The sequence below is a fragment of the Phaseolus vulgaris genome, chromosome 1, assembly GCF_051622355.1.
Source record: "Phaseolus vulgaris cultivar YP4 chromosome 1, ASM5162235v1, whole genome shotgun sequence".
NCBI lineage: Eukaryota > Viridiplantae > Streptophyta > Magnoliopsida > Fabales > Fabaceae > Phaseolus > Phaseolus vulgaris.
Genome location: NC_143498.1, coordinates 54,113,321 through 54,134,811, shown reverse-complemented (window position 1 = coordinate 54,134,811; position 21,491 = coordinate 54,113,321). Strand labels below are relative to the sequence as shown.

At 33.1% G+C, this 21,491-nt stretch overlaps 1 protein-coding gene across 1 annotated transcript; it reads left to right on the top strand.

Moving 5' to 3' along the window:
* The first annotated feature begins 1,896 nt into the window (after window positions 1-1,896).
* On the top strand, window positions 1,897-21,091 carry LOC137815170 (ARM repeat superfamily protein). Its single transcript, XM_068618238.2, has 31 exons — window positions 1,897-2,052; window positions 2,282-2,404; window positions 2,679-2,836; window positions 3,787-3,831; window positions 3,977-4,055; window positions 4,167-4,240; window positions 5,228-5,334; window positions 5,481-5,663; window positions 5,937-6,140; window positions 6,828-7,056; window positions 7,144-7,215; window positions 7,305-7,654; window positions 7,804-7,996; window positions 8,412-8,658; window positions 8,737-9,076; window positions 9,499-9,679; window positions 9,801-9,941; window positions 10,068-10,329; window positions 10,455-10,910; window positions 11,523-11,986; window positions 13,109-13,245; window positions 13,349-13,530; window positions 13,636-14,016; window positions 14,386-14,511; window positions 15,394-15,459; window positions 15,536-17,319; window positions 17,418-17,697; window positions 18,629-18,862; window positions 19,393-19,917; window positions 20,000-20,132; window positions 20,501-21,091. Exons 1-31 carry the CDS (start codon window positions 1,984-1,986, stop codon window positions 20,755-20,757), a joined length of 8,082 nt encoding a protein of 2,693 aa, XP_068474339.2. The 5' UTR covers window positions 1,897-1,983; the 3' UTR covers window positions 20,758-21,091.
* The last annotated feature ends 400 nt before the right edge of the window (window positions 21,092-21,491 follow it).

The following is a 21,491-nucleotide window of genomic DNA, read 5'->3' as shown; positions in this document are numbered from 1 at the left end:
TATTAAAAGCTCCAAACATGCTTTTATTGTGATAAAAGGTACATTAAGCAATGATTTTTGTTTGCTACAAGGCAATATAGTTGTTGATGTTGCAATTGTATCATCTTACTATGATTCAAATTCAAATACTACTTGTACGTGACTGTTTCTTCCTCCACCTCCATACCTTCTTCTCTCACCTCCATAAGTTTTCAAATTTTAAAAAATGCCCCTTATAATATTCCAGATTACATAATTCATAAGTCATTTTTCAAATTTGTAATTAGCTACCGGATTACATAATCTGGAAACCATTTTTCAGATACATGATTATTATCCGGATTACATAATCCAGAAGTCTTATTTAACTTCCGGATTATGTAATCCAGAAGTATTTTTTCAAATGAGTTTCTGAATTACATAATCCAGAAACTACTTTGTGGGAGTGACACAAAAAGGGTAAAAATGTATTTTTATGTTGTATATAGAGATGGCAGAAGAAGATATGGAAGTACAGGAAAAAACAGTTGTCGTACGTGACATATGCGTATTCGCATATGCTTTGAAGACATTAAAAATAAAAAAGCAGAAAAAATATAAATATATAAAATATCAGAAGATAAAATAACATATGACAAATCAAATTAAGAAGATAAATATACAATATATAAGGAAAAAAAATAAGATAAAAATATATATCATTTTTTTTTCCTTTTTCATACTATAATAAATAAATAAAATTAATAAAAAGAAAACGAAGTTAGATATAAAAAAAAATTAGGAAACTAAAAAAAATTATGCAGGTCAAGAAAAAAAAAACGAATTACCAAATTCAAATTAGATTCCCACGACACCAAATCTGAAAGTTACCATTTTGCTATCAATGGGATATAATAAATAAATAATTTTTTTCTTTCACACAAATTTTGTATGATTTCTCATACTATATGATAATATAATGTCAACAAGAAATTGTTTTTATCATGTGCAATAATAATGAATGAATGTCTGTTATCTTTTTCTTTTTTAGTTATACTTTCAATTGTTGATCTTATATAAAATAAAAGAATAAGATATATTAGAAATTTTTTTAATATTTCAGTTAAATTCAAAATGGATCCAAATATATACAAAGTACTATATATTTAGTCAAATATAATTATATTTTCAGAATATTAATTTTTAATTTCCCATTACTGGTTTTACTAAAAACATTTTAAAAAAGAAGTTAGTTATTTTTTTTTAATTTCTCCTAACTAAATTAATGTTTAGTCACATATGATGAATAAGTATTTACCTAAAGATATTTAAATAATGAGAAACTACTAGGAACACAGGGGCCATAGAATCTCTAAATTGTATTTTTTATCTGTATGATTATTATATTTATATTTTTTTTAAAAAAATAAAGAAATAAAAAAATCAAATAAAAAAATAAAATAATAACTAAATTAAATAATAAAAAATAAAAATTATAATTTGTAAAAGGTGAAAATATATAAAAAAAATGTTTCATGTCATAAAAAATATTACACGTTTAATAAACTGTTTCTACAAATTACTCCATATTTAAAATTTAAAATTCATAATTACTTTTTACGAAATTACAATATATTAATAGTAAAATAATTTTTTTTTTAATTAATTGTTAAAATAATTTTATTAGATATAAAAAAACAGTTATTTAATAAATATTTTAAAAATAAAAGCACTTAAAATATCTAAAATAAAAAAATAAAATAAGATATTAATAAATATAAAATATAAACAAATTTTTGTATATATGAAGATTTTTCTTAATATAATATATAGGTATAAATAATAAAAAACAACTATGAAAATAAAGTTTTAAAAAAGGTAAGTTAGTATAATAGCAAGTAGAAATTAAACTAAAATAAAAATAAATTTCGTTCCCTCCATCAATTTTTTTTTCTCGTAAGAGAAAAGAAGGGCAAAACCCTATTCTCTTCTCCCCTGCTTCTCTGCAACTGTAAGGTAACACTCATGGCGACGGCTTCACATGCTCGAGCTGTGAAGTCTCTCAACAAGTCCCCTGGTCGAGGCCGTTTTGTCGTAAGCTTTCTCTCTCTTTCTCTGCGTTTGTCTGTGAGCTTGTTTGTTGTTTTGCTAAAATCCTAAACCTCGGCGTTGTTATAATTTACTTCGTTTTCGAATTGATAAAAACCTTGTATCACAACGTTCCTGAAGGTTTTGTTGGAAATTTGTTCTCTGTATTCTATGTTGTTTTGTGTTGTTTGCCCTGGCATTTATTTTTTCTAATTTTGAAAAACATTGAATACAGTTCAAGTCATTCTCGGAGAGAGTAGATGAGATTGATGTCAATGTATATCGAAGTCTCGAGAAGGTCAAAGCCGAGCCATCTGAGGGTTCTTCATTTTTTAGAGACTGCCTTATAGAATGGAGGGTATGTTCTAATATAAAATTCCTATCTGTTTTGCTCTCCTCGTTAGACATGTATTTTATTTATTTGGATTTGCTGAACCTTATTCTGCTGTTATGAACAACTAACTTTAAGCAATGACAGATGATAAGGTGTTGCATGCTAACCTGAATTGATTCTTGTAGAATAAAAATTGTATGAAGAGAAAAAATTGCCCATTTTTGTTATTAGCATGATTGTCTACTCCCTTTCGGTTAATCTTCATATAAATTATTTGCTTTATTTTGTCAAAATACAGGAATTGAACACCGCCGAGGATTTTATTTCATTGTATGAAGAAATCATGCCTTATACACAAACATTGCCCCTTGTGCTGTTGCACAAGGAATCTTTAATCACAAAGCTTCTTTCTAGGTTGCACATTAATGCAAGGCTATCCCTTGATGCAATTCTCAGGTATGCGAATGCCAATCTTTTTCAAGGATTACTTCATTTCTGCATGATTTGGAATTGTATTGGTTTATATGTCGAAATGGCAACAATGAATAAATCATATTGCTATGTTTTGAAAATGTTGAACACGGTAACTTTTAATGTGATTGTGGCCACTATTTTTTATTCATTGTAGTAACAGCAATTTTGGTGCATTCATGACTTTCATTGAGGACCAATTATTAGTTTGAGCATTATGTGCACATTGATTGGTTCATTTGGTATTCTTTTTGAGTGGTTGAATTCGGTTGTGGAAATTGTTGATTTTCTTAGTATTGAAATCTAGTCGTATAATTTTTCTGTTCTAATTACAATATACTACAGTAAATATTAAATAGTATTATTTTTTTATAGTCTGATTTATACCAGTGTTATAACTTGGTCAGAGCAGTGGGTTAATGTATCCCTGGCTGCGTCAAGTATTTTAATTGGTCAAAATATATGAACCAATATATGTTCAAATTTCCAAAAAATTCGTAACTTGTAAATTTCATACTTCTAAAAATTCTAGAAGAATTCATTCTAATCCCATAGCTTAAAATTCTGGGAAAATTCTCAACATACTGGCTCACTTAAAATTTGTCTGCCCTGACATGTCTGGCCACTCAGTTCACACTGGTTCTATAACATCTCCTATCCAACAACCTACTTGAAACAATTATATCGATGGTTCCTTTATAGCATCTCCAATCCAACAGCCAACTAGAAACTATTATATCAGGATTCCTGTTCAAACTGGTTCAATTGCCTGGTTTGAGCTGATTTTTTAGCACTTATTTAACTGACTGATATAACCAGGTAGGGTTGAACTTAGTTAATTAATGGCTGGTTGTTTCTTTTTTCAGTTTTTTTTTTCTGGTGTTCTATTGTTTGACAGCTGCTGCCAATAAATCTCAAGTCTTTTGTTTTTACAGGTTAATTGCTGCTTTATCCAGGGATCTGCTAGAGGAATTTGTTCCGTAAGTTGCCTAACATTTTGACTAGATTTGGCTCTCTTGGGTTTGCCATTGTCAATTTCCAAATCTTGCATAGCACTTGCACAATTATATTTTAATGATAATTCTCTCATGGTTTTTTATTCATTATGGATATGGGTTTTGCTAGGCTATTGCCAAGAATTATTGATTCTTTAGTATCTCTTCTTGAGAATGGTGGTGATAGGGAGCCAGATATCATTGAGCAGGTATATTCTATGATTTTGGAAATGTTATTATGGGGCTATCTTGCTGTTCCTTTCTTCTTTGGTAGTTTCCTTAGTTCAGTGTGAATTTTTAAAATGTTTATTTTTATACAGATATTCATATCATGGTCGTACATCATGATGTATCTGCAAAAATATCTAATACGCAACCCATCAGAGGTGCTCAAGTGAGTGATTCAGTTTTTGCTCTTGTAGTTTTTGTATTTCTTTTTTAACTTAACTATTCTGCAACCCTGAAATTCTTTGGAATGTGTAAGCAGACCTGCACCGCTTTGTTAAATCTGAAGGGTTAATTTAATTTGCATTAGATTGAATATGGACCAGGACTAACTACTTACACTAAGTTTAGCGCATTTCATCAGAGAGTGTTGAGCGTAACCTTCATTGGGCATTTTTATAATTTATTTTTGTATTATAATTTTTAGATTTCTGAATGAGCAATTTTGTAATGAAGTAGAAATCAAGTTGTACCATAATCCTAGAAACTGTAATTTATACAAGTGAGACTTCAAATGTAGAAAAATAAGATTAGTAAGTTTTGAACGAAGTTTAAAGCACTGTTTCTGGCCTAATTGCATGTTTTGGTTCTAGAAGAGGGATTGTGCAGTTTGAAAAGGAGCGAAAGCATTTCAAGCAGCTAAATCATAAAACTTAGACTCGGCAATAGATCCTCATGCACAAAAGTTGCACAACTGGTTGTGTCATTTCTTTCTTTTTTGGGTCATATAGCTTTAATAGGCTCAATTGTTATCATGCACATTGATTGAAAGTGTCCGCAAATGAGATAGCCAGCCATTTTACCAAAATGTTGAAATTGTTGCCACCTTGCTTACATCCATTGCTGGGAAAGTTGTGTATCACCTTTTTATTTGCAATTTGATGCACCTCAGGATACCTGATCATATTATCTCTAAGGGTACTGGGGTAACACTGCTAGGTCCTAGGAATGGGAAAATGGATGCTTCATCTAGGGCTGCTAAACCCTTTATTGGGGAACTTGGAAAAAGTTATCTTGACCAGTGAGATAGGTTTGAAGGACAAATGCTTGATTATATATATAGATATATTGTTTATTTAGCTTAAAACCAGCAACTGAATTAAAAATATGATTTTTTCTAACTTTGGAGTTGTTTTCTTGACTTTGATTCTTCAAGGGTCACGTCAAAACTTAGGTATTATCCTAAGGAATATGTCCAGCAATTCATGGCAGAAGCTATGTCATTTGTTTTGAGGAATGCCCCAGACGAGCAGCTTGAAAGAGGTATTCATGCCATTGACTACTTTTTGTTGTGGCTACTTCGGTTTCCCCATTTTCTCTTGTTAAATCTCTCTCTCTCTCTCTCTGTAATTAAACTTCTGTTGATTTGTTTTGTGATTGCAAAACTCCTATTTTGTTTTATGGATCAGGAATCAGGAGAGTAATTGATGATGCAGTGAAGAAGCCGTCTCCGAGTAGAGAATCAGGTGTTGAGGCATTGCTTTTTAATATTATGAAAGGTTACACATCTAGGTTCCATTCAAAAGCAGGGCGAGTGTTACAATTGTTGACCAGTGAAGCAATTTATCCTATTGGTGACAAAGCCAACCAAGGTAAGCTTGTTCTCTCAGATACTCTAGCATTTTTCTTTTTCTTATTATATATCCCCTGTCCTCATCTAGTGGGATGGATAATAAGCCTTTTATTGTCATATCATATCTCATAAGTTTCTCTATAATATTTATTAAAACTTCTGGGATTTTTGAGAGAGTGATGTGTCCTTTACAGTGGTCTATTGGTGTTTGGCCATGTGTAAATATAATTTTGTGATTTATTTGTTATACCTTGTACCATATTGTTTCTTATATCTACCTGCTTCTTTTCAGATTCAATGATCATTCTGAAAATTGTTAAATCTGTCTTCAAGAAACTATGTGAGAAGATGGAGTCTAAGGAATTGAATTTGGTATGGAATTGTTTATATAAGGAAGCAGATGAATGTCTTAATAGTGGAAATATCAAGCACTTAAGACATATTTTATCAGTACTTGTGTCAACTATAAAGATGCAAAATGGGCAAAAAGTGTCTGGTAAGTTGAAATGTTTTGTTACCAAACTCTTCCTTTTTTGTCTGTTCTGCTAAGTTGAACCAGTTGACAATGGCAATGAACTATGGTAGTTTTATAGTGAGCTAATCATAACTTTGTATTGTTCAATACATTAAATTTTATGTTCTTTCAGGGAATCTGCATAATTCTTTTCTATTCTTTTTATTATTTAAATGTTTGGAACCATTGAGAAGGAGCATGTGCCTAATCGCTTAGGTCCTGGAAGTGTATGGTTAATCCCTTTCAACGAAGTGGGCTTACTGGATCTGAACTGAACCTTTTCCTCCTTTAAGACTACAGTTTGCCTATCAGTGTCCAATTCTATCATTACAATTTTAATTACTGGTTTTGTTACTATATGGTTATATATGTATGACTTCTGCATGTGTGCTATTTGGCTTATCTTCATCACTTATTAAGAGTACGTGTATTAATTGGTAATAAAGAAGAGTTGGTGAATTGGTTGAGTTGAGTTCTTTTCTACTGTAAGGGGGCTTGGGATCATCTTTGATATTTTTTTTTGGTCAAAGAGTGGATTGTGCTAATAGTAATTCTTTACCTTAATGTAATGTTTTGGAGATAGGATAGTGCACATTTTCTTTACTTTAGAAAGTTGCTTGAGTTGTTGATGTGATTTTCATTGATTTTAATTGCATTTACTTTTGGCAGATTATAACCCTGTGTTGAAGCTAGCTTTGCGGCTTGTGCAGACATTTACCAAACCTTATGGAGTTATTGATTCAGAAGATATGCATTTAGTTATTGATAGAATTTTGAAATTAATGTTGGCAATTCTCAAAGGACTCTGTAATTGCAATACCTCAATGATATCAGAGTGTGCTCTCCAGTGGGCTCCAATTTTTAAATCATCTCCAATTTTTAAATCAGGAAGCTCAAGGTAATTACTGCAACAGTGAAATTGCAATATTGGCATTCTCTTTAGATTGTCTCTATACCTCTTGACATGTTTGAGCTTTGGTTCCAGTTTGCTGTGTTTCATTCGAGAACTGCTACAGGAGGATCTTTGTTTACTTCATTTCAGAAGTAATGCTATAAGGTAACCTCGTAATTCAGTGTGACTTTGCATGATGTAATTGTTTATCATACTCTACATACATCAATATCTGACTTCTGTGACTTGGTTAGTGCAATGAATGATTTGATGGAGATTTCAGAAGAAGAGGTCATACATTTGTTACAGTCTTTCTGTGAGAAAATGCAATTAGACACATGTAACTCACACTTTGTCGATGAAACAAGTGAAGAAGCACCACTGGCTAGAATTTGCAGTCGTTTGCAAGAGATAATCAGTTGTTGGATGGGAAAAATAAACGATATTGTTCATGGTGATGTATTATGTGAAATTGATGAAGGAATGTTGGCACATTTGTGGGGAGCTGTGAGCTGCTATTCTCATATGTCTATTGTTGGTGGCAAGCCATCCTTGATGGTGGAGCTCATGGATGCTCTAGATCATTTTCTCACTGCCAAAGATGGTATTCCTTCATTCCTCTATTCTTTGTAGTATGATTTTCTGATGAATAATTGTGTAAAAACTATGTCTAGGTTATATTAAAGCTGGTATTCCTGTGTAGAAACTATAATTTCTTATGTTATTTTGTTTCTTTCTCTGGTTTTCCTGCAGGTTATATTGGAGATATGTCTAAAAGGGCCTTGGTAAGCATTATAGGTGCTGCATTAAGTTCTTACAACAGATTGTACAACAACAGTTTCTGTGGCGCTGACCAAACTGGGAAGTTTCTAAGTTTTGCAAAACGATATAAGTCGTCTCCACCTGTGTTGTTGGCTGTTGCTGGTTATTTGGAATTGAAGTATGGGTAGGTGAACATGCATTAATGTTAATTGCTTTTAGACATTTGTGGTTTTCCACTCAAGTATACACCAAATTTGGTGTTTAAAGTAAAAAAGAGGTCAATTTAGTCCTCAAAATTGTAAAAACGTCATCTAGTTCCTAACATCACCAAATATCAGTCATTTTAGTTTATACTTTAGTATTTCCAGGACTAAAGTAACCATTGCTTTTTTCGTAGTATAAGGGACTATATGTATGCTGTTTGGTAATTTCAGTTTCTAAAATGATATTTTTGTAATATTAGGCACTAAATTGAGCACTTCACATAACTTCAATAAATAATTTGGTGTTATTCTCTCTTCCATTCTTTAGTAGTTCAATTTTGTCTATATGTTTATTAATAATAGTTCTTGTGTAACTCTCTCACTTTCATATCACAGTTCTTCATTGGAAGACAATGGATGTAGACTTTATCATTCAGAGCTTGAAGAAAAGACAGCAGATGCAGTGGCCATTTTTTCTGATAATTTGCATCATTCAGACAAGGAGATTCGCATTTCAACCCTAAAAATACTTTGCTACTATAAACCTTTAGTTTGGGAAAATTCTTCCGTGGATCAGCCTGCTGATATGAAAAGGAAAACTGAAGTTTCTCCAACTTCCAATGCAGATTGCACAGAAAATAATGTACATACCTTTAAAATAACGTTGCATTTTTTTTAAACTTAAGATTTGGTTTGTTATTGTGTTTCTCTGAAATGACAGGCTCTGCTGTTGCTCCTTTCCCTTGAAACGACTCCTATTTCAATTTCTACAAGCAGAAGCGTTCAGCTATTGATTTCCAAGATTCAGATGGAATTATCTGCTGGAAGGGTTCCAAATGTTTATGTGCCTCTGGTTTTGAATGGATTGCTGGGCGCCTTGAATAATCGATTTAGCTACTTATGGAATCCTGTATTAGAATGCATTGCTGTCTTGGTTAGCCTACATCTTTTACGTGTATGGGATAGTCTTGTTGATTATATAGAAAGGTGTCAAGCAATGTTTCTCACCCCTCATAACTTGCACGGGAATGATAATGGTGCATTGTTTGATCATCCAACTGGTATGTTTGAACTTCGCCAACATTGTACATAATGTTTCTCATTCCTCTTCCATTTATTTTTGTGTACAGGATGTCCTAGGTGTGAAACTTGGACACTATTTTATATATAATTGGTAATTGGTTGGTGAATTTGACTTGAGTTTAATAAATTCAATGAAATTATATGTTTGTATTTAGCTGAGTTGGTAAGACTTTATAAAAAAAAAGGATATATGTTAAGTTCGTAACTTTTTTGTTAAAAAAAGTTTAAATTCATAACCTTTAATAATACCAATATAAGTAAAAATAACTAAATTTAGATTGTTTCCGTTTTGGGGTGGGTGTTATGTAACAAAAGGTTACCATTTAAGCTAGTCTTTTGAGATTATGTTAATGATATGTCATCCTGCACACTTTGTAATCAAGTTGATTTTGCTTCTCAGGTCTGCTTGATTGTTTCAAATCTTTTGTCTGTCATGCATCTGATAGCACACCAACTGTAACAATATTAGCACTATTACTGCAAGCTTTGCAAAAAATTCCAACTGTTATCGAACCCCGCTCTCGGCAATTGATTCCTTTATTTTTGAAGTTTTTGGGCTACAACACTCTTGATATTGCAAGGTAAGTATTTGCTGTATTTTATCCCCTTCATGAAACATGACATTGTATTTTGTGAATCTCATAAATTTTACCTAGATTACTGTACTTGACTATTTTTTTTCCTTTGCAAATGAAACTGCAGTGTGGGATTGTTTGATTCTGGTTCTTGTGAGGGCAAAGAGTGGAAGACCATCTTGAAAGAATGGTTAAACCTGTTGAAGCTAATGAAAAATCCTAAGTCATTTTACTGTAGCCAGTTTCTTAAGGAGGTTCTGCAGAATAGGTTGATGTTCAATTCAATTATGTATCTTTTAGATTTTGCAATGTTTTGTTCATCACTTAAATGAACTTATCTAGAGGTCTCCTTTCTTAAACTTATTTATTTTTTTTGTTTTTGGGCATTTGGCAGGCTTTTAGAAGAAAATGATCCTGAAATACAGATGGGAGTTTTGGATTGCCTGTTAATCTGGAAGGATGATTACATTTTACCATATACTGAGCATTTAAGAAACTTGATTAGTTCCAAAAATTTAAGGGAGGAACTGACAACATGGAGTTTGTCGAGAGAATCTGAATATATTGAAGAATGCCACCGGGCTTATCTTGTGCCATTAGTTATCCGTCTTTTGATGCCAAGAGTAAGAAAGTTGAAAGGACTTGCATCTCGAAAGGTATACTCAATTTGAGTATGTTGAGGTTTTTTTATATTATTGTCATCCTATTTCTTTGATTTGTCACATTTTTTTTTCATTTGCCTTTTACTTTGTAGACTAATGGTTTGTCATCTTATTTTCAGAAAGCAAGCATTTGCCACCGGAAAGCTATTCTGAGTTTCATAGCTGGACTTGATGTCATTGAGTTGCCTCTTTTCTTTGCATTACTGATAAAGCCCTTGCAGATAGTGAAGAAAACAAATGGGCCTGCTAATTTGTTTTGGACTTTACCTACAGGTTCCATTGATGAAGTTCAAGATGGTGCTTTGTTGGAATATTTTACTGTCGAGAATATAGCAAACCTATCCTGGAAAAGGAAATATGGTTTTTTGCATGTCATTGAGGACATTTTTGCAGTTTTTGATGAATTGCATATTACGCCCTTTCTTAATCTTCTAGTGGGCTGTGTTGTCCGGTTATTGGAGAGCTGCACTTCAAGTCTTAATGCAAATTTGAACAGGCTTCCTTCAGAGCAGCACAATTGTAGCACTAACTCAAACTCTATCGGGGAGGACAGTGTGCCAACAGACCAAATCCAGGTAATATTATATTGTGGTGATTAAATTTTTTGTGTAGTGAACTATCTAAATGAACTTGAGAATGAAATGAATGTTTCGGGGCTGATGTTGGCATAAATAATGATTAGCACAGAAAAATGGCGTGTTTTAAAAAAAAAAATTATTTATAGTTTATAATGTTTGTTGAAGACATCAACTTGAGAATGAAATGAATCTTCAGGGCTGTTGTTGGGATAAATAATGATTAGCTCTGGCATTTGGTGTGTTTTAATAAAATAAAATAAACTTTTTTATATATACTTTATTATGTCTGTTGTAGATCCCATATCAACTACAGATATGATAAAATTATAGTGTATAAGTGGATGCAAATGTTTTCTTGCAAGCTGTTTTTGTAGGGTTGAGCTAGGCCTAAATCCACTTTGTAAGAAAGCCTTTTATTTTATCAATCTTTGTGTATGTTTCAGTTACAGTGATTGTTGCTTTTTTATGTTGCTTGTTTGTTGTTTCCTTCTTGTTGCTGGATGGCAAGCCAAACATTGCTGAGCTACTGGATTGAATCTTAATTTTCCCTTTTTATGATCTTAATTGTCTGTTTTATTCAATATTATTGTTTTCAATTTATTTCTGCAGATCAGTGGTAATTTGAATCAGCTGAAGGATATGAGATCTCTGTGCCTGAAAATAATTTCTCTTGTACTCAATAAGTACGAAGATCATGAATTTTGTTCTGATTTGTGGGACAGATTCTTTTCTGCAGTAAAACCGCTGGTTGAGAAATTCAAACAGGAGAGTGCTAGTAGTGAGAAACCAAGTTCACTGTTATCCTGCTTTTTGTCAATGAGTGCAAACAATAAACTTGTAGCACTATTATGCTGGAAAGAAAATCTTGTACCAGATATATTTTCCATTATCTCTGTCAGTTCCGCTTCTGAAGCTGTTATATATTGTGTTCTAAAGTTTGTTGAAAACTTGTTAAGCCTTGACAATCAGTTTAACGGTGAAGACAATGCTGCTCAAGGAGTTTTACTTTCAAATATAAAAGTACTGATGGACAGCATGTGCTGTTTATTTAGAAGAGATAATGCAATCAGGAGGTATACTAGTTGTATTTGCTTTAGCTCTCACTATTTGTTACAGACTTATTTTAACCTTCTAAGTCTGCTTGTTGCTTCTAACCCAGTTCTCAGCTTCTGGACTGGATATGGTAATTGTATTTTACTCCTCCATGAGATAACTTAAACCTCTTAACAATGATATACTGTGGTTCTGTCTTCAGAATAGAATTTTATTTTAGTTGACAAGTGGATCAGGACACGACAATGATGAATATGAACCGCAAAGAGCAGGAGGCAGAAAAAATAGTTGTCACTTATGAGCAAGTATCTAAGATCAACATAGTCAAGAGCCTTTCTCCAAATAGTTTTCCCATCTAGACCAATGTTGAAAATATGGACTAAGGGAACTGGTTAACGGGTCATTAGTTTGTTAAGAAGTTTTTTGGTTATCAAAGCTTGCTGCTTTTTTAGGTTGCTTAGAGCTTTATATTATGTTAGATATAGACCAATCATGCGTCTTCATCCAACAACTCAAGCCTGCTAGGAGAATTTATCCCTGACATATATTAGTGTCCCCATAATTAAGTGGTTAGGAATTCCTTTTTGCTTCCATTCTTCTAAATAATTGTTCTTTGCCAATGCTTCTAAATATAATCCTTTATCAATAGGATTAGGATTCCAAATGGAACAAATACTTTTGCATTACGCATTTGGCAGTTTCTAGTGCACGATGCAAAGCAGAAGAGTGAGTGAACTTGATCAGATTATATGATAAATAACAAGATTAAGTACTGACATGTTTAGGAAATGTGTGGGCATGATAATTTTTTCATATGGAGGAAACATGTTTTTATGTATAAAGAACAATTGCTTTGTCAATGCTTCTGAATAATCCTTTATCAACAGGATTAGGATTCCAAGTGGAACAAATACTTTTGCATAATACATTTTGCAGTTTTTAGTGCATGAGACAGCAGCAGAGTGAGTGAACTCAATCAGATTATTTGATAAATAACAGGATTAAGTACTGACATATTTAGAAAATGTGTGAAAATGATAATTTTATCATATGAAGGAAACATGTTTTTATGTATAAGGAACACATGTTGAAAAATGAGGACTTCAATACTTAATGTTTTGCTCTCTTTTATTCTTTGGCAGAAAGCTGATCAAATCTCCTGGAGAGACAGTAATAAGAATTTTCAAACTTTTACCCAAGTACATCAAGGAGGCAGAGTTCGCAAAGCAATTTGTGGACATATTGCTTCTGTTTTTGGAAAAGAAAACTCAAAATTCTGGTGAGAGAATATTGTATATCCACGCTGGTCTGTTTCATCCATTGCTTTTTTTCCAACTTAGTTTCTGCATTACCATTGAAATTCTTGTATGGTTATATTATAGATGTCTGGATTGAAGCTTTGCAAGTCATTCAAAATATTTTACCAACACTAGGACATGGAAGTACAACTAAAATTCTAAGTGCTGTTTCTCCAATATATATTTCGGCTGAGTTGGATATGCGTTTGAGAATATGTGATCTTCTTGATGCTCTTGTAGCTTCTGATGCATCTATACTCTCAGTGGTAATCCCTGTTCTTTTATCTCCCTTGATCCATGCGTGACACTTTTGGACAAAGCATACCACATTCTGTCTCCCTTTAATTTTTCTGTGTTTCATTGGGATGCAGGCAAAACTTCTCCGTCAGCTGAATACAACGTCTACTTTGGGTTGGCTTGATCATGATGCTATTTTAGATGCTTACAGAATCATTAATATTGATTTCTTCAGAAACGTTCAAGTGGAGCACGCATTACTTATTTTATCACATTGTGTGCATGACATGTCATCAGAAGAGACAACTTTTATGTGTAGTGCCCATAGTTCATTGCTGTCTTTTGTTGATTTTTCTGCTCTCATCCTTCACGAAGAAGGAAACAGTGAAGAACATATGTCAGGGATGAAAAACATTGATAGTTGTTGGACAAAATCTTGCATCCTGCGTGTAGCTAAGAAATTTCTCTTGAAGCATATGGCAGATGCGATGGATGGATCACTTTCAGTTATAAAGGTACTTGTTACACTTCTGTCATTCTCATGTCTCCCTTTGTGGCACTAGTCTGTCTCACGTATAAGTGGGCAATTTGTTGCCATTCCTAATTTTAAGCATGGTGTCATAAATCATTTTTAAGTGTTAGTTGCTGTATCATAGTTGAATGAAGTTTAGGCATATATGTGCCTATAGTTGTGTTGCACATTCTCCAATATCTCCCTTTGTGGCAGTAGTCTGTCTCATATTACTAGGCAATTTGCTGTCATTCCTAGTTTTATCATGTCAAGGATAATGGAAATAGTAAACTTTTAGATGTGACACAACCTAAGTTTTAAATAAGTAGCTGTATAGTCCTTTATTTTTGTGCACTGGTTTATGTTTATGCAGGGATGGATAAAATTGTTACATCAAATGGTGTTGAAGCTTCCAGAAGTGTCAAACCTTAAATCACTTGTGGTCTTGTGCAACGAAGATGGTGAAGAATTTTTTTTTGACAGTATAAGTGACTCAGTGGTATGTTTTTTTTCCGAACATTTTATGGTTATATGTTTACTATCATTATTATGTTTTATGAATTTTTATATATTTTTAAATATTTATTTTGTGCGTATCATATTGTGTTATTTGTAGAATAACCGTATCTGATACACATTTTCGATGTGTATTGAATCTGTGCATCATAGCTATGGACACTTGTAAGTGTTCTAGTAGGATTTTTTTAGAATGACAATTTTTTAGTGTTAGAATAGTTTGTATCATCTTCTGAGGAAATGAAGATGTATTGTGATAACCAAGCAACTCTTCACATTGTTTCCAACCCTATGTTTCATGAGAGGACAAAACTCAGAAATTGACTATCATTTTGTTAGAGAAAAGTTGTTGCCCAAGTAAATTTGCACCGAGTGTTTTTGTATTAATGAACAACTTGCAGATATTTTGACAATTCTTGAGAGAAGCATGGATTCAATTATATGTTTCAAGCTTGGAACATTCAATCTGTATCCTGTAGCTTGAGAGGGAGTGTTAAAATATTATCTATCTGTATCCTAGAATCGTAGAGGAATTCCTTTCGCTTTTCTTAAGCTTCTATTGTAAGCCACTTATCCTTATATGTGAATCTGAATCAGTAGAGAGGTCTAAGTTAAGATCTCTCAAGCTTTTTTTCTCGTATATACTCTTTCAAGTGTTAGTCTGTTAGTTCCCTTTTGTACAGTATAGATAGCTGAGTCTCATCATCATTGTAAATGGGTTTTTCATTCTCTCAATTTAAAATTTTCATTCTGTGTTTCTCTAGAACTCTAAGAATTCTTGTTATTTATTTGTTAGTTCATTAGTTCCACTGTAGTAAATTAAATGCTTGCAGAATGCCTCATGTGGGTACATTTGATGCTGCAGATACGGAAGAGAGTTAAGGCATTGTCATGGTTTCGAAATGTTGTCAGTGTGAACAAGCTTTCAGAGGTAGTAACTTAATCCTTTCAAATGGAAGCATTTTTCCTACTTATAGAAATTTAATTATATTATTGTTTACTTCCAGTTCATCACTGAGAAAGTATTCATGCGACTCTTCTTCAACATGTTGTTTGATGAGAAAGAAGAAAAGGCAGAGCATATGAAAAATGCATGCATAGAGACCATTGCTTCTGTAGCTGGTCAGATGGGATGGAAATCATACTATTCATTATTGATCAGATGTTTTCGAGGTGCATCCAGTAGTTCAGATAAACAGAAACTCTTTATAAGGCTAATTTGCTGTATTTTGGATAAATTTCACTTTTCTGAACATCCTTATAATAAAGAACCCAAGGAATCTTTGGATGGGGTTTCGGACATAGAGATGACGGATACTGACGTGAACGAAGAGATACAAGCATGCCTATATAAAGTTGTGCTTCCAAAGATACAAAAGTTACAGGATTCTGAATCTGAAAAGGTCAATGTAAATATCAGTCTTGCTGCACTGAAGCTACTTAAATTACTTCCTGGAGATGTGATGGACTTGTATCTTCCAACAATTGTTCATCGAATATCAAACTTCTTGAAGAGCCATCTAGAAAGCCTCCGTGATGAAGCTAGGTCTGCACTGGCCACTTGTTTGAAAGAACTTGGATTGGAATACTTGCAATTCATTGTCAAGGTTTTGCAATCTACCTTGAAGCGAGGATATGAACTTCATGTCTTAGGATACACACTTAATTTTATTTTGTCAAAGTGTCTTTCAACTCCAGTTATTGGAAAGATAGATTATTGTTTGGAGGATCTGCTTTCTGTTATAGAGAATGACATTCTTGGAGATGTTGCCGAGCAAAAGGAGGTGGAAAAGATAGCTTCAAAAATGAAAGAAACAAGGAGGAAAAAGTCATTTGAAAGCTTGAAATTGGTGGCCCAAAATGTAACATTCAAAAGCTATGCCTGGAATCTCCTTGCACCAGTGACTTCTCATTTGCAGAAGCATATCACACCAAAAGTAAAAGGAAAATTGGAAAATATGTTGCATCATATGGCTACTGGTATTGAAAGTAATCCCTCTGTAGATCAGACTGATCTATTTATCTTCATTGAGCGCATTGTTGGAGATGGATTAAAAGATGAAATCAGTTGGCATGAAAATATGTTGTTGAAATTGAAAGATAAAGATAGCTGTGTTAAAACAAAAAGAATTTCTAAAGGCCATGTTGTTGCTAAGGGCTTGTTGGGTTCACACCTTATTACAGTGTTTGGTCTCAGAATATTTCATAAACGTATGAAGAGTATGAAACAAGATATAAAGGATGAAAAAACTTTATCCTTTTTAGACCCTTTTGTCAAGCTTTTATGTGATGGTTTGTCTTCTAAGTATGAAGATATCCTGTCTACTTCCCTTGGATGCCTTGCTATACTGGTAAGGTTGCCTTTACCATCCCTTCAACAACATGCTGAGAGAATAAAGTCTTCTCTGTTGGATATTGCCCAGGGTTCGGTGAGCTCTAGCAGTCCTTTAATGCAGTCATGTTTGACATTGCTGTCTGTGCTTTTGAGGAACACTAAAATTTCTCTAGCCTCAGATCAAATAAATTCATTAATTCATCTTCCTATATTTCTTGATCTTGAAAAAAATCCATCGTTGGTAGCCCTATCACTTCTAAAGGGTATTGTCAGCCGCAAGCTAGTGGTGCCTGAAATATATGATCTTGTTACTAGGATTGCTGAATTGATGGTGACAAGTCAAATGGAATCAATCCGCAAAAAATGCAGTAAAATTCTGTTGCAATTTCTCCTTGATTATAGACTTTCAGAGAAACGCTTGCAACAACATCTGGATTTCCTGCTCTCAAATTTGAGGCAAGTGTTTCGGCTAGTATTTTTTTGGATATTAATATTATATTTCGTTTTTCTTTAAATACTGATTTTAACTTTTGGATATTTTAATCCTTTTGTAGGTATGAGCATTCAACTGGACGGGAATCTGTTCTTGAAATGATTCATGTTATTATTGTCAAATTTCCAAGAAGTGTGTTGGACGAACAATCTAATATATTATTTGTCCACTTGGTAGCTTGCTTAGCCAATGATAATGATAATATTGTTCGTTCTATGAGTGGAACTGCTATAAAAAAGCTTGTTAGTTCTGTCAGTCCTAATTCACTTAACTCTATTCTTGACTATGCTCTTTCTTGGTATTTGGGAGGCAAGCAACAACTATGGAGTGCAGCTGCCCAGGTAATGCTCTCTAAAATGTCTTGTGGATCGTAAGTTTATTAGAAAGCATAAACTTAAATACTATGTTGTCTCTATATATGGATAATTTTGTTTTATGTTATTTTTGGTCCAAGGGTTTTATGGTAATTTTTTCTTCCCTATTTGTGGTGTGCGCTATTGCCAAAGCAGTTTTATTTCAGCAGTATTAGCAGATGGGAAAGGGAATGGTGACATGTAGAAAGTGTTCCTCACCACAATGAGGACATGTAAAAAAATCAGTGACGACAATTAATTAGTTCACTAATTACTAGCGAATGATCAGTGATGTTTTTACTTTTCAACTAAAACTACCCATGACTATCAATGTGATGGTTAGGGGTGGGAATGTCAACTTAGGCTAGGTTTTGGGCCTGACCTATTATGAAAAATTAACACCTGGTCTGACTTATTCACCTATCAGAGGTTTGTTTTTGGGCTTGGTTTGACCTTTTTAAAAGTCCGGCCTTGCTTTTTATTAGCCTATTTAGATGTCTTTTTTCTATTACAACATGTAAATAGGCTGAGAAATAAATTTAAATAGGCCATTAGACCCAATTTTAAATAGTCAAACAAGTTAAGAGAGTCAATAGCCTAGTGAAAAAACACAAACTTAACAAGATGTAATAAAATTTATTTTATTAATAATCTGTTTTCTTTTGTATCTTAAATATTTATTTTATTTCTGATCAGAATTTTAATTTATGATAATATTATGAAATGTCTATTAATTTTTATTATATTTAAATAAATAAAGAGGCAGGATTAATAAACTTTTCCATAAGCTCAAGCCTAATCTATTTATTTAATTCTCTTTTTTTGCTTGACGTTAAACATGAAAATTATTCTGGTGTATAACATTTATAATTTTTCCTGTCTGCATCACTTTTATTGACCTCTGAAATTGCTGGCACAGGTTCTGGGGCTGCTTATTGAAGTAAAAAAGAAAGGATTTCATGAACATATAAATTCTGTCTTGCCTGTGACTAAACACATCTTTAAGTCTGCCATAGATGCAGTTACAAACAGGCAAGAGGGATTTTTAGCTGAATCTGTCATTCCTCTTTGGAAGGAGGCCTACTATTCTCTTGTTATGTTAGAGAAGATGATTGATCAGTTCGGTGATTTATGCTTTGCAGAGTATCTTGAGGTAAATCTGTGTCTATTAGATATATTTGGTTGATACTGGCGTGTATAAATGTGCTGCATACGACATGTTAGTCTATGAAATATTTTTAGATGCTTATGATGCAATGTGATATATATCGGTGGAGTGGCTGAAATTACTGGATGGAGGACTTTGACACAATTTGAGGGCTTTAGGCTCTGGCTAGGTAAAGCATGAAAAGGGTGCAATAAGCTTAGAGCGGAAATTGAATAGTTACATGCGGGTTTCCTATAACTAATTGAGAATGTCTTGTAGTAACTTTCAAATAAACTCACTGCTGGGTCTTAGCTCAATAATAGTTTTATGATGATCTAGCAATATTAGGAATGGGTTAACTTGAAAAAATTATATTTAAATGGCTTCTGCTGTGGTTCATAGCTCTGCACTAAATAGTTTAGACAGTCTTTTTCTGACCTTACAAGCGCTAATGTTGGAATAATCATAACTTTACCGTTTGACTTCATACTCTTGTATACTACATGTCATAACAAGCACACTAACATGTATTTCAGGATATATGGGAAGCAATCTGTGAAATGCTGCTGCACCCACATTCATGGATACGAAACAGATCAGTTCGCCTCATAGCCCTCTACTTTGCACATGTAACAGATGCTAGCAGAGAAAATCACGGCAGCTCCTTAAGTTATTTTATTATGAGTCCATGTAGACTATTTTTAATAGCTACTTCTCTTTGCTGCCAACTAAAAATGCCGCTCTTAAATGATTCTGACAGCAGTCTGTTGACCCAGAATATTATCTTTGCTATCTGTGGTGTCCATTCTTTGATGGGGCAAAGTGCATCTATAGACCCCCCTGCATTCTGGTCCACTCTTTCGCAACAAGAAAAGGATCAGTTTCTTAAAGCATTTGACTTACTTGATTCAAGAAAAGGGAGAACCATGTTCATGTCCTCATCTACTGCTTCTATATGTGAACCCAGCAATCAGCTGAATGTTGACAATGCTCAACGTGCATTAGTCTCGTTATTGCTCAGGAAAATGGGGAAGATTGCCCTTCAAATGGATGATATTCAGGTTGGTACACAAGCTCTTTGCGTAGTCTTTTGTTCAATGTGCCTGTGATTAATTTTATATTCATTTTGTTTGCTGGACGCAGATGGGAATAGTCTTCAACAGTTTTCGGAATATTATGGCACAGATTAGTCAGGATGACTGCCTACATTATGCACACGTGATCTTGTTACCTCTATACAAAGTTTGTGAAGGATTTGCTGGAAAAGTTGTATCTGGTTAGTTTTTCCATCTAGTAAAAGTATAAATCAGCCTAAATTTGCCTGTTTCCTCTCTTATGTTCCCTAATTTTCTATACAGTACATAGTAGATAAATTCCTACTTTGTGATAGGAGGCCATCTTACTGAAGTGTTATGTAGAATTACTTTCGAAAATTTCTAATTCGGCTATGCTGTCCTAATTTAATAATATTTGTTTTGGTGATTGGGTGAGGGTGCCCAATGTTCTATTGTTTTGTTAATTGTTACTGTTTATCTTTTCCCTGTTTTACCAAGCCCTCCCTCTAATGTTTTTCTATTTATCAATTCTTTCTCCCATTTGTTGGTGCTTGTTGACATATTAATGTGCATGTTTATTTTTTACCAGAGAATGTCAAGAAGATGGCAGAAGACACCTGTAGAAAAGTAGAGAATATTTTGGGAACTCCCAATTTTGTGCAAGTTTACAACCTTATCAGGACGAACCTTAAGTTGAAAAGAAATAAGAGGAGACAAGACGAAAAGCTCATGGCAGTTATCAATCCGATGCGAAATGCCAAACGGAAGTTGAGAATTTCTGCTAAGAATCGTGCTAACAAAAAGAGAAAGATTATGACAATGAAAATGGGGAGATGGATGCGTTGATTGAAAGGTCCATATATCTGCACTTCTAGTTTGCCACTGATCTTAGCATTAGCCAAACATTGAGATGAGAGATGTCATCCTATAAAGGTTCTTCTACAGTGTTTTCAGGTATAAACACTGTTATGTCACTGGGTGGATAAGTTTGCAATTTTCTTCATAAATTTGGGCTTAGGAGTATAATTTTGATGATAGGTGAAGAACTTGTAAAAAAGAAGGAAATGATTAGCTTAGTGGTGCCTATTTTTGAAAAATTTTGTAGTGTATATCCAAAATTTTGTTGTACAGACTCGAGGATGAAAAGAAATATAGCATTAGGGGAGAATATTCGTTTTGATATTATGTTCTTTGTTTCTTCCTTGTTCTGGTTAGTTTCATTAAAAATTTAAATTAACTTAATTGCATATTTAAAAAAAAAAAAACAACTTTTTATACTTGCGGTTTTTTTCCAGTCTAATAACTTCCAATTGAAAAATAATTGACATTGTTTAATAACATTGTTTTAAATGCATCATATATACTCCTAGTAAGTTTGGTATTAACAAAAGAGTGAGAAATTAAAGAAATATATATAATTTAATTAAAAGGAAACTAAAAAAAAATATAGCATAATCAATTATATTAAACATGAAAAATTTATTTACAAGACAAACTCGTCATGCGACTCAATAAAAAGAAATTGTTGAGTTAGAATTTTTACATTTCTTTCTTAATTCAAGTTAATTAGCTCTCAATAA